The following is a 12608-nucleotide window of genomic DNA, read 5'->3' as shown; positions in this document are numbered from 1 at the left end:
GTATTTTTGGCTATTGCTACAAATATACCCCAGCGACTTAAGACTGCTTTTGTGCACCAGGGTCACAAATACTAACAGCACTGCTGTCAATGCTGTGAAACGGTGAAATGGAGAAATGGCTGTTAAGTAGGGAGAGGAATGTGTTGTGTGGTGTGTCTCTCAGCCTAACTGTCTGAACCTGTGCTGGATCATCTGTCTCACATGAAAAGCAACGCTCAGTGTTTTACCTGGGGCTGATGGGGTGGCTTTTCTGCGAGCCTATAAATAGCAGCGGCTGGAAGCAGGTGCGGTCAGAAGGGCTGTGTGCGCGGGTCCGGGGACTCTAGATGGCCGCTGGGCTCTCTGCTGCTGATGTGGGGGTGGTAAACGCTAGTCTGTTATGATGAACAGCAACCTGGTGTACTACAGTAGCACCTCATCAGTAAGTGACAGCACTCTGACCAGCCTGGGCTCGGCTGAAAACCTGCTCTCCGGAGCACTCGAGCCTCTGTCCAGCACACCGCTTTATCTCAATAGCTGCTCTGTGTATGGACCCAGGTGAGGGAGCCACACATGCTTCAGGGAGGTTGTGGTTTCCTCTGCAAAATTCTGCACGAAACGTGTCCTGATGCTTGATTGGACCTGTCTTTTGTTTTCGTAGACTTGAAATGCTGCAGCAGATTGCAAACAGAGTTCAGCGAGACTGTGTAGCCGGAGAGGACAAATTAGTGTTAGCACGGACAGCTCTGCAGTCGGTGAGTTCCTTACCAATATTTTGTCTTAATTTCCAGTAATGATCAGATTTCATTTTAATTATCAGAAATGTTATTTATTTGATAAGTAAAACGTCATACCATGTAAAGACCTTTTCAGAAAATGTGCATATATATATATATATATATATACGTTGTAGTACACATGTCATTATACACATTTGTGTCCTCATAAACCCTATATACCAGTACACTCACACACACACACACACACACATTTGCTTTAACAAACAAAATTGAGTGAGGTTTACACACAGGCCAGTTGTTGGCCAGTTGATTAAAGTAATTTAAATCTAATTTTGTTAAATAATTATTACTTAAGGATGTATACATAGATACATAAACACACATACATATATACAGTATATATAAATGGATGTTTAGATATTTTACTGGAAAAACGATACAGTATACTTAAGAAATTATTATTTTTTATATATTATTCTAAAAAAAGTTTTAAAGTTTTGAAGTGGCAAATGTCTTTTTTTTTTTTTTACATCTTTTTTATATATCCTCTAGGATGCGAAACGGTTGGAATCAGGAATCCAGTTTCAGAATGAAGCAGAGATCGCTGGTTACCTTCTGGAGTGTGAGAATTTACTGAGGCAGCAAGTGCTGGATATTCAGCTTTTACTGGATGGGAAATTCTACTTGGCTGATCAGCTCGTTCAGAGGTCAGACAGTCTTTGACTGAACTTCATTATTAAAGAGAAAAAATCACTGAGGCATTCTCAAAATGAGCAATAGAAATAGTTCACCTTCACTGTTTCTGAACGCTAAAGTCTCCTTGATCTCTTTGGTCCTCAGGGTCTCTAAGCTCCGTGACGATCTGCTGGCTTTGAGAACAGAGTGTTCAACCGTCTACAGCAAAGGACGCACGCTGACCTCAGAACAGACCAAGATGATGATCTCTGGCATCACGCAGAGTTTGAACTCAAACTTTTCCCCAAACTTCAGTGCCGGACTGTCTCCTGCGCTCACTCACGGAGGCCTGGTCACATCAGGCGGCAGCCCTGCGATGAGCCCAGCCATGACGCCCAGCATGCAGCCTGCCTCGGTCCAGACTTACCTCAGCGGCAGAGGAGGAGGAGGCATGGAGCCCGGGGTCCTTCAGCAGCTCAAACACATGCAGATCCGCAAGCCCATGCTCAAATCCTCATTCCTGGATCCCAACTTGACCGAGGATGAGGTTAATGTGAAGTTTGTGCATGATCTGCTCAACTGGGTTGAGGAAATGCAGGTATGTTTAAGACTTCAGATTCTTTTAGTCCTTCATTCTGCTAGTGCGCTTCTTAATTAGTATATTTGTTCATTTGTCGTCTGTATTTATGAACAAACAATCTCGTTTTCTACATGATTTTAATTATTAAAAATGCCAAGTGCGATGGTTTGAGCGATGATGCAGGTTTATGCTTAAAATAAAAAAGTGAACTATTTTTCAGTTTTGGTTATCTGATGCTTTTTTTCCTGGACTTTTTGTCTCTGTAAGGTTCAGCTTGATCAAGCAGAATGGGGATCTGATCTGCCAAGTGTTGAATCAAATTTAGGGATTCATAAAGATTTTCACAAAGCCATTAAAGAATTCCAGATGAGCATTAAAGAAGCCAAAATGAGTGAGGTAATACACATCATTGCATATTTTTAAATAAATAAAAAATATCACTATAAACCCAGAATATGTTTAGCGTGCTAAATACAGTTAACTTTATTTTAACAGCTAAATTTAAGTTGCTGAAAATCTGTGAACAATCAAAACTCAAAATTGGGTTTGGGTAATCTGTTCCTTTAAATGACATGTATTCCAACAAATAATTGTCTTAAAAATATAAGCACGAACGTGTTTGACTGACCCGTGTCCCTCCCACAGATTCAGATGACCCAGCCACTGAAGCAGAGTTACTCTGAGAAGCTGAATAAGTTAGAAAGCCAGTACGGGAGGCTGCTGGTAAAGGAGCTTTGTAAAGATCTGCTTTTAAACCTCACATTCAGTGCGAACTGTGCGTGAACTCAGTTTGGTGTTCTCTGGTGTTTTCAGAAATGCTCCAGTGAGAGGCAGAAACACTTGGACAGCCTGTATGATTTTGTGTCCCGTGCCACTCGGGAGCTGATCTGGCTCAATGAGAAGGAGGAAGAGGAAGTGGCTTTCGACTGGAGTGAGCGAAACAGTAACATTTCAAGGAAGAGGGATTATCATGCAGTAAGTCCTTTCAACCACATCAAACCAATGTTGTGCTCAGTCTAAAAGAGCTAGTGATTTATTAATGTTTGTCTTATATTGTTTTTTTTTTCTTATGTGGAACATTGCAGATAACCCAGTGATTTTAATATGTGGTGATTATTTATTTAAGGCATTATTTTAAACATTTTTATTATTTCTTATACATCTCTTGTTATGTTTATGTTAATTCCTTTTATGTAAAGCATTTTGAATTACCTTTGTGTATTTATTCAATTAACTTGCCTTGCCTTGCCATTATGTACATGGCCAAAACTGTGAGAAATATTGAGATGCATTTTTATTATCACTCAGCTCTAGTTGGCCATTAGCTGTGATAAATAAAAAGCGTTTTGCTTTAAGGCTTCATTCTAGCAATATGAATATCCACCCATACGGTAATTATAGTGAATCCACAAGAGCCACTAGAAATGAACTTAAACTGTGCCTGCGGTTAACACATCCTCTTCTGTTGGAGCAGTAATGGCACCGTCAACATCCGTCATGATCAAGATTTTGTGTTCATCGCATTGCCTTCACTTGCCTTTGCATGTTGAGGTTCAGGTTTTTGAAAGAAAGCTAGATATCTGTGCCTGGAGCGTCCTCATATGCCCACATCTTTCCACAGGATCTCATGAGAGAACTGGATGACAAGGAGGAGGTGATCAAGTCAGTACAGGAGAAGGCAGAGAGCCTCCTACTGGAGAACCATCCTGCCAGATTGACCATCGAGGTACAGCCTGGAATAACAGCACTACACTAGACTCTAAACTTGAAAACACCATCATTTTCATGAATAAAACAAAAGGTCATGAAACTAAAATTTAAGAAATAGTGCAGACAAACATTCTATCATCATTTTTATACATTCACGTTGGTCCAAACCTGTATGCTTTTTTTTTTCTTAAGTAAAACACAAAGGAAGAAGTTTAGCAGAATGTTCAAGCTGTTCATTTCCTCTTTTCCACACAATGAAAATGTATCATAAATGTATTAGGAAAGTAGGTAGGGTTGGGTTTACTAATAATCTTCCCTAATTCTCATCCATTTAAGCTTGTCATCATCATATTAAAATACACAGCAAGTCAAGTCACCTTTATTTATATAGCACTTTTAACAATACAGATTGTGTCAGAGCAGCTGTACAGCATTAATTAGGAAAATAGTGTGTCAATAATGCAAAAAGACAATAGTAAACACTCAATTTTCAGTTAAAGACAGTTCATCATTGAATTCAGTGATGTCATCATCCAGCTCAGTTCAGTTTAAATAGTATCTGTGCAATCAAGTCGACGATATCGCTGGAAATGAAGTGTCCCCAACTAAGCAAGCCAGAGGCGACAGTGGCAAGGAACCAAAACTCCATCGGTGACAGAATGGAGAAAAAACCTTGGGAGAAACCAGGCTCAGTCGGGGGGCCAGTTCTCCTCTGACCAGACGAAACCAGCAGTTCAATTCCAGACTGCAGCAAAGTCAGATTGTGCAGAGGACTCAACTGGTTCCTGTGGTCACCAACTTCTCATTTTTTGTTCCATGGAAGAAAGGAAGATAAAATAGTAAAATAAAATAAAAATTGGCTGTTTAATCTTAACTGTATGTTTCCATCTGTGCACTACGCAGGCATACAGAGCAGCCATGCAGACTCAGTGGAGCTGGATACTGCAGCTCTGTCACTGTGTGGAGCAACATCTGAAAGAGAACGCTGTCTACTTTGACGTGAGTTACGCAGCTGTTTTTAGCGGAACTGATTTTTATGACTCATGTCAGACTTACAGGTATGCTGTTACTCGCCTTACAGTTTTTCAGCGACGCCAAAGAGTCATTGGATTACCTTAGGAGCCTCCAAGATGCCATCCACAGAAAGTACAGCTGCGACCGAAACAGCAGTTTACATCGGCTGGAGGATCTCATTCAAGAGTCCATGGTTAGTTTGCTACTAGGGGTGTGACGAGACACTTATCCCATGAGACGAGACGAGACACGAGACTGGGTTCACGAGAACGAGACGAGATGAGATTTTTAGACTTTTTTAAAGAAATCCTCAATGATGAAATATATAGGGAAAAATAGTGTTTTATTCAACTGAAAAACATAAAATGCAAAAAAGTAGGTGCATTTTTAAATCAACTTGTACTTTATGAAATTAAACATCTATTTTAATACATTTTATGCCGTAATAAACAACATGTAAACACTGCAAAATGTTTTGCCACAAACTCAACTGACAGGCAAGTAATTGCACAAAAATTATAAATAGTATAAATAAAAATAAATAATAAACAACATAAATATCCCTTTAAAGTGGAAGTGAAGCAGTCAGTCAAGTTATCAGTTTAGTAAACTGATTTCCACTTTAATAAAAAAATATATAATAAACACGATTAATGTATCAATTTAAAAGAATAAAGCAGTGGTTGCCAAACTGGGGGGGGGCGCGGCAAGGCTGAGGGATAGTTAGGGCCCTATTTCCGTTTTATTTTTTTCCAAATTCCGTTTTTTCCATTTTAATTTTTCTCGACTCCTTTTTAATAGTTAAATAAAATTTTATTAATTAAAAAGCATGTCTAATTAATTAAAATCATTAAACTTATACATTTCCACATCAATTTATTCAAAGTTTAACAAAAATTACATGTTTAGGGCCCTATGAAATGTTTTCTTTTTTCTCACCATATTATTTATTGTTACCAAATTCTGTGTTTTAGCATGTCTAATTATATGAATGCATAAAACATTTTTTAATTTATTCATTTTTTTTCTTAAAGTAGCCTTATGATTTTTTTTTTTCCCCTCAGAAATTCTGTGTTGTGTATTTACATTTTTATAGGCACAATGTCTTCAAATCAAACCGGACTTTTATTTTGTCGGGTTGCCATGAATACCTTTACAGTTCTGTGTATGTGATATGATGCTAGTTTTACTCAAATCAAACGCTAAAATGCTCATGAAGTGACTCTCAGAGCAGTTCTGGAGATGTTGTTCATTTGTTTATGTCCTCATTTAGTGAGACGGCAGACGCTGAAATCACCGCGAGTGTCACGCGCGCTTCAGTGTATGTGTAGTAAATGAAACCACGCATCTGCGGCATTCATTAACAGAGACAGGCAGAACATGCAGGATTCATATTTTTTTGCGGCTTAATATGTACAGATACTAGTCCATATCGTGATTTGATTTAAGTGTAATGACCTACTTTTGATTAATTCATTCAAAATTTGACAAATTCCATGACATTCAGCGTTAAACTGTGAATTCTGTTTTTATGACTGGATAAAGACTACACTGCGTAATTTTCCCGCTTATCATGCGGCCACTTGCCTGATGTAACATAACATATCTTACATACCACCACTTGTGAACGAGCCAGTGTAATGCAAATATATCTGAAAGGTCTGCGCGAGGATATCGTCACGTTCTCGCGAGACCAGTCAGATCTCGCGAGATCTCGTGCCATGAGATCTCGTCACACCCCTATTTGCTACCACACCATAAATTCATGCAATTATTCGGGTTTGGAGAGTTAGGGACTTAAAGGGTTAGTTCACTCAAAAATGAAATTTCTGTCATTAAGTACTCACCCTCATGTCGTTCCAAACCCGTAAGACCTTCGTTCATCTTCGGGACACAAATAAAGATATTTTTTATGGAATCTGAGAGCTCTCTGACCCTCCCATAGACAGCAAGGATATTACCACGATCAATGTCCAGAAACGTAGCAAGGACATCAGTAAAATAGTCCATGTGACATCAGGGGTTTGACTGTAATTTTACGAAGCTACGAGAATACTTTTTGTGCGCAAAGAAAACAAAACATAATTTATTCAGCAATTCTTCTCCCCGAGTTTTGGAGAGTACCCCAGCATGCGCGCGCTTTCCACTGAACGTAAACAGCGCTGATTACGTTCAGGGGTACTCTCCAAAATGGCAGAAGACTGTAACTTAATTTGTGTTTCGAAGATGAATGAAGGTCTTACAGGTTTGGAATGACACGAGGGTGAGTAATTAATGACAGAATTACAATTTTTTGGTGAACTATCCCTTTAAAGACTAAAAGAATGAAGTAATCAAAATACGAACAAGTTCTATTTCTTAAGATTCTCATGCATGAATGTTTTAAGGTGTAGATGTATATGCATGACTGAGGCTGGACTGGTGTTTCTTCACAGGATGAGAAAGAACAGCTCCTGAAATACAGCAGCACAGTGGGTGGGTTAGTGGGACGGGCAAAGTCCGTTGTTCAGCTCAAGGCCCGCAACCCTGAGAACCCCATCAGGACCTCCTTACCCGTCAAATCCATCTGTGACTACCGCCAGATAGAGGTCCGTTCAGCTTGCTGGAACCGCTGCCTGCGTATTTACAGCAGTGTTTGCCATAATGCATTCTGTGACCCCTCTCTCCTCAGATCACCATTAGCAAAGAAGATGAGTGCGTTCTAGTGAGCAATTCTCACAGGGCAAAGTGGAAAGTGATCAGTACATCTGGAAATGAGGCCATGGTACCTTCAGTCTGCTTTAGTGTACCTCCACCCAACAAGGAGGCCACTGAAATGGCAAGCAGGTGAAGACAAAAAAAATAGGGCTAGGGTTTGCTTCTATGCATTGGTTGTTGGTTGGATGTTGAGATGTGTTGCAAAAATGGAGCCTGCAGGGTTTAAATTGTATAGTAGCATGCTTGATTTTCCTTCTCACACTCCACCAGGATCGAGCAGCTGTATCAGAATGCTCTGGTCGTGTCCTGGCACTATCTGATGACGGACATCCGCGTCATCCGCAAAAGCACTGTTGCCTCGGTACAAATCTTGTTTTTGCATTCCCTGAGATGAAAGTTGTTTTAAAACCTGTGGAGCTTATAGTATAATGTTAACTTCCCTCTCTAGATCAAGACGCTATTGCCAGGTGATCACGAGCAGGTGCTGAGCAGCCTGCAGTCCCACTTTGAGGACTTCCTGAGGGACAGCGATGAATCGGAGGTTTTCACGGTGGCTGATTGTGCCCAGCTGGAAAAGGAGGTTCTGGCTTGTAAGGAGTACTATGAGGAACTCCTCAAATCTGCAGAGAGAGGCAAGTTACTGTACACATGTACGCAAGTAACGCAAGTTATGTAATCAGATTACTTTTTTGAGTAACTAGTAAAGTAGGGCATTATATCTTTTTAAGTCTGCTTTTTCAAATAAGTAACACAAGTTACCTTGTTTTCCCATTTATTCACTTACGCCTCTCCTGTCTCCTGTTGAGAGAAATCGGGAGTGAAGTGCAGAGGCACTTTCTCTTTCGGTGTGAATGGGCCTTTACAGTTGCCAAAAATACTTTTGTGTGTTTTGTTATTGAAAAACAAATGCAAGCCCAGCCCAGGTAACAAAAAGTAATGCAAAAAATGATCATAATGCATTACAGTCTATAAAAAGTTACTAAGTAATGCAATTAGTTACATTTTCTTGGATCAACACAATATGGTAATGCATTACTTAGTAACCAGACATACAGCACACATGCTCAAGAAACACGTGTTCTCCTAAGCCTGTTAAGTAGAAAGTTAAGGATTGATGTTTTATCCATTCACAGATCTCCTCATCAACATTAGAGAAATTAGAGAGCAAGTGTTTGTGGATATGCATTTAAATTTCATCTAGAAGTTTGACAATTGATCATTTGTAATGCACCTAATTTTATTTTTTAATTACTATGTACACTTTAAATATATATTTGTTTTTGTTCCTCAAACAAATGTTGGTCTCGTTGTGAGATTTCATGAGTTCACTATCTGCCGCCTGTAATCTAATAATAGAGTCCTGAAATATTGTCTGCCAGATTAATTGTCAAAAACCCTCATTACAATTATATGCACATTATGGCTTATTTGTGTTGCCACTAGCTACATTTTCATTATGTTGTCACCAAGAAATTGGCAAACAAATGCACAGACTGCAGATTATTGTTTGGACATGGAGTCTCATTGATGTACTCATCTTGAATGCATTGCCCTCTGGTGGTCAACAGAAGAACATGAGGAGTCCGTGTACAATCTCTTCATATCTGAGGTGCGTAACTTCCGCATGCGGGTGGAGGGTCACGAGGAACAGCTGATCCGGAAAATCCGTACTCCGCTAGACAGAGATGACCTGCAGGAGTGTGTGCTGCGCATCACCGAACAGGAGGTTTGATCTTCGGCTTCATTTATGTCCCCCCTCCATAAGCTCAGTGTGGGTGCTCCACCACACAAAAATTTGAACCAAAAAAATCAAAGTAGGCACACCCCAGCTCAAGAGATGTGTTCTTATGAGCTCATGTTCTCACCACAGGTGACGTTTCGAGCTTAGACGCTCTTTATCAGACTGATGAACATAAATAAATATTTTTCTATCTCTGGAGCTGTGGTGTGCCTACTTTGATTTTTTTTTTGGTTTGAATAAAAATAAGAATAAATGAAAGAATGAATTAATAAATAATATAATTAATATAATATAATACAGTTTAGTACAAAAAACTATTTTTGGTACCAAGTTGGATCACCACTTCATTTTTAATGTAAAATCTGGATCCCGATGCAAAATGAGTTACGCCTGGCCTCTCTTCTCATACTCATCCAGAAGAAGAAGGTAGAGCTGGATAGGTTGAAGGATGACCTGGAGACCCTGAGAGAGAAGTGTGAAGTTTTCCTCAGGCAAGCAGCTGCCTCTCCATCCGTCCCTACGCTTTCCTCTGAGCTCAACATCCTCACGCAGAGCACAAACCAGGTCTACTCCATGTGCTGCATCTACCTGGAGAAGTGAGTCTTTACTTTGTCCTCAAATGAGGTGTGTTTGAAAGTGTTAAGAAGAGTTTATTGAATAATTAGATGGAGACGTGACCTAGTGTTTAGTAAGTGTGCTGAGGCGCTCATGCAAGTATTGTGAAACTCACACTTCCTAGTCATTCCAACATTATCCAAACTTCAGATTGCTATTACCAGGCTAATGTAAATGTATCTTTAAATTTAAACTTTGTCTTCATTTCTTGTTATGGTCAGCACTAAAATATTTCATCAGCTAGAAATCGCTGCTATATGATTTCTTGTTTGATGTGATCATCTTTTTCACACAGGCTAAAGACAGTGAGTTTGGTGGTGAAACACAGTCAGAGCGCCGAAGCTCTGGTAAAGCTTTATGAAGCTAAGTTGTGCGAGGAGGATACAATCAATGCTAATATCAAATCTATCGATGGTGTCATGAGCACTCTTAAGGTAACAAAATCTCATTGTAACTAACTCGATGATGGCTTAGCCATTAAATATCTTTGACTTAACACTTTTGTTTGTAATTTTTTAGCAATGGAGGTCTGAAATCGATGAAAGGCGTGAGGTATTCCATGACTTGGAGGACGAGCTGCAGAATGCACGAGTGGTCAGTGAGCGAATGTTCAAAACGCACAACGAGAGAGACTTTGATTTGGATTGGCACAAGGAGAAGGCCGACCAGCTCAAAGAACGATGGCAAAACATCCACTCTCAGATTGAAAACAGGTCATTAAGTGGATGCTTTTGCCCCTAGATAATGCTGTGCTGCAACGCTAAGTACATTTCTCATTGATTTACCTTCATAATGTGTGATATATTGATTTTTCATGGTGTTTAGACTCCGGGACCTGGAAGGCATCAGCAAATCACTTAAGTACTACAAAGACACGTACAACAGCCTGGATGAATGGAGCAAAGAAATGGAAACCAAGCAGCTCAAGGCCCAAGAGAATCAACCTGAGGACCGCAAGGCATTGGCTGAGTTCCTTAACCAGCAGAAAGTACGAAAAAAGTTAAACTGTTTTTATTTATAAGTACAGAAGTTATTTGCATCAAATCCTAACATTGGATTTATTTCTAGGTTTTGGTCACAGAAATTGAGCAAAAACAAAGCAAAATTGAGGAATGCCAGAAGTATTCAGAGCAGTATGCAGTTGGAGTGAAAGTAAGACAAAATTATCACTTTGAAATATTCTGACATATAGGGTCCCGTGGTAGACTGTGGTATGTGAACATTGCAATCATGCAGTAACATAATTTTCCATAGTACCATTAAGTACTTTTGTGGAAGTGTGGCCCATTAGTGATACTTCATCCCCAAAGCAAACAATAAAATAGACACTAAAATAGTAAAATGGCAATTAAGTATATGGTAAAAGAAAGTTATTTAACTTCATTCTTTAAGGAATATGAACTGCAACTGATGACTTATAGAGCCATGGTTCAGCATAAGTCTCCAGTGAAGAGAAGGAAGATGCAGAGTTCCTCTGATGTCATCCAGCAAGAGGTACGAGAGGAAACAATCAAGGAAATAGAACCATTCTCATATGGTTCATATTTTCATAAACTGGCTATTTTCTTACATTGGCATTCTTTTGAGTACGTATGAGTATTTTTTTGGTTTGTTTGCCTCCTCAGTTTATGGATCTCCGTACACGTTACACGGCCCTGGTTACTCTGATGACACAGTATGTGAAGTTCGCAGGTGAAACACTGAAGAGGGCGGAAGAGGATGAGGTAGGACATTTGTTGACTTTTTCCTGTCTATAATGCTTCATCCAGTAGAGATGATTAGCGTTAGTATAGTGCTATTGCTAGCTTTATTGCATGCTATTTGGCAAGACTATGCTTCCAGACATATTTCATTCACCAATGACACATTAGAACAATGGCATACACCCTAACAACGTACACAAACATATATTGGTGTTTCCTGCAATACAAAATGTTCCTCAGTGCTTGGACATTTATTTTGATACAAAATAGGCTGTATTTTGTATCATTGCTGGTGACCTTGTCTCTTGGGAAAGCATGTCCTGGAAACATGCTGAAGACTACATGCAAATATGGTGGTGGTTTTTAAACCTTCTGTTGGTAAGTGGGCAAAGACCGCCTCTTCTCTTCCAGGTGGTTGACTGGAAGATGACTGTGTCTTTCATTTCAGAGGAGGAAGTCGTTGGAAAATGCGGAGTACTTGAGCTGGACTGAGAGCATGGAGCTGCAGAAATCTGCGAGCGAAGAGGAGATCAGCAGGCTTTGGCGCCAGGTACTGGAACTCGAGGCTTCACTGTCCAACAGGCAACAGCAGCTGGACATCCTGGGGGCAGACCTTGAGATGCAGAAAAAGTCCATTGAGGATTTGACCTTACAGAAGTCAAAGGCTGAGTATGAGGCCCAGAAATATCGTGTTGAACTAGAAGTTGTGATTAAAAGCAAGGGTTCCATGGAGCAAGAGTTGAATCGTGCTCGACAACAGGTTCAGCAGTCAGAGGCCAAACAGGCCTCCCTGGAAGAGAGCCTCCGCAATCTTAAAAAGAGCATAGAGGAGAGCACATTAGCCCGTAAGAAGCTGGAAGATCATTTACGTTGCAAGGACAGTGACGTCCAGGGCCTGGAGGAGCACAGTAGCACGTTAGAGCGAGAACTTAGGGCTAAGGAAGACGCCGAGGCAGAGCTTCTAAGCCAAGTGAGAATCATGGAAATGGATCTGGCCCACCAGTCAGAAGTCAGGATGATGCAAGGTGAATCCGTGTTGGGTTTCTCCAAAGATGGTGGACACCTGGCAACTTTTAAAAACAGTTCTTCAATAATCCACTCTGAATCTGAGGCAGAAGTCCTGCAACGCAAAATGGAGGAGCTCATTATGGGCA

General features: G+C 40.1%; 1 protein-coding gene across 11 annotated transcripts in view; it reads left to right on the top strand.

Moving 5' to 3' along the window:
* The window catches only part of dst (dystonin), a 171392-nt gene that overhangs the window by 76057 nt on the left and 82727 nt on the right, over nucleotides 1-12608 (top strand). For 10 of the 11 annotated variants that reach the window (XM_016477159.1, XM_016477158.1, XM_016477160.1 and 7 more), the window contains 21 exons: nucleotides 641-734; nucleotides 1272-1426; nucleotides 1560-1992; nucleotides 2242-2370; nucleotides 2620-2697; nucleotides 2788-2949; nucleotides 3596-3700; nucleotides 4588-4683; nucleotides 4766-4891; nucleotides 7134-7286; nucleotides 7370-7524; nucleotides 7666-7756; nucleotides 7844-8027; nucleotides 8964-9121; nucleotides 9554-9732; nucleotides 10047-10185; nucleotides 10271-10464; nucleotides 10577-10739; nucleotides 10820-10903; nucleotides 11144-11245; nucleotides 11377-11475. In XM_016477159.1, coding sequence (XP_016332645.1) covers nucleotides 641-734; nucleotides 1272-1426; nucleotides 1560-1992; nucleotides 2242-2370; nucleotides 2620-2697; nucleotides 2788-2949; nucleotides 3596-3700; nucleotides 4588-4683; nucleotides 4766-4891; nucleotides 7134-7286; nucleotides 7370-7524; nucleotides 7666-7756; nucleotides 7844-8027; nucleotides 8964-9121; nucleotides 9554-9732; nucleotides 10047-10185; nucleotides 10271-10464; nucleotides 10577-10739; nucleotides 10820-10903; nucleotides 11144-11245; nucleotides 11377-11475 — 3079 coding nt within the window. Of the gene's footprint in view, nucleotides 1-347; nucleotides 538-640; nucleotides 735-1271; nucleotides 1427-1559; nucleotides 1993-2241; nucleotides 2371-2619; nucleotides 2698-2787; nucleotides 2950-3595; nucleotides 3701-4587; nucleotides 4684-4765; nucleotides 4892-7133; nucleotides 7287-7369; nucleotides 7525-7665; nucleotides 7757-7843; nucleotides 8028-8963; nucleotides 9122-9553; nucleotides 9733-10046; nucleotides 10186-10270; nucleotides 10465-10576; nucleotides 10740-10819; nucleotides 10904-11143; nucleotides 11246-11376; nucleotides 11476-12608 lie in introns of those variants that run through there. The other variant, XM_016477165.1, reaches the window with a different exon arrangement.

This window comes from Sinocyclocheilus anshuiensis, unplaced genomic scaffold (assembly GCF_001515605.1).
Source record: "Sinocyclocheilus anshuiensis isolate Anshui unplaced genomic scaffold, SAMN03320099.WGS_v1.1 scaffold1540, whole genome shotgun sequence".
Classification (NCBI taxonomy): domain Eukaryota; kingdom Metazoa; phylum Chordata; class Actinopteri; order Cypriniformes; family Cyprinidae; genus Sinocyclocheilus; species Sinocyclocheilus anshuiensis.
This window is presented reverse-complemented; position numbering and strand designations above follow the sequence as displayed.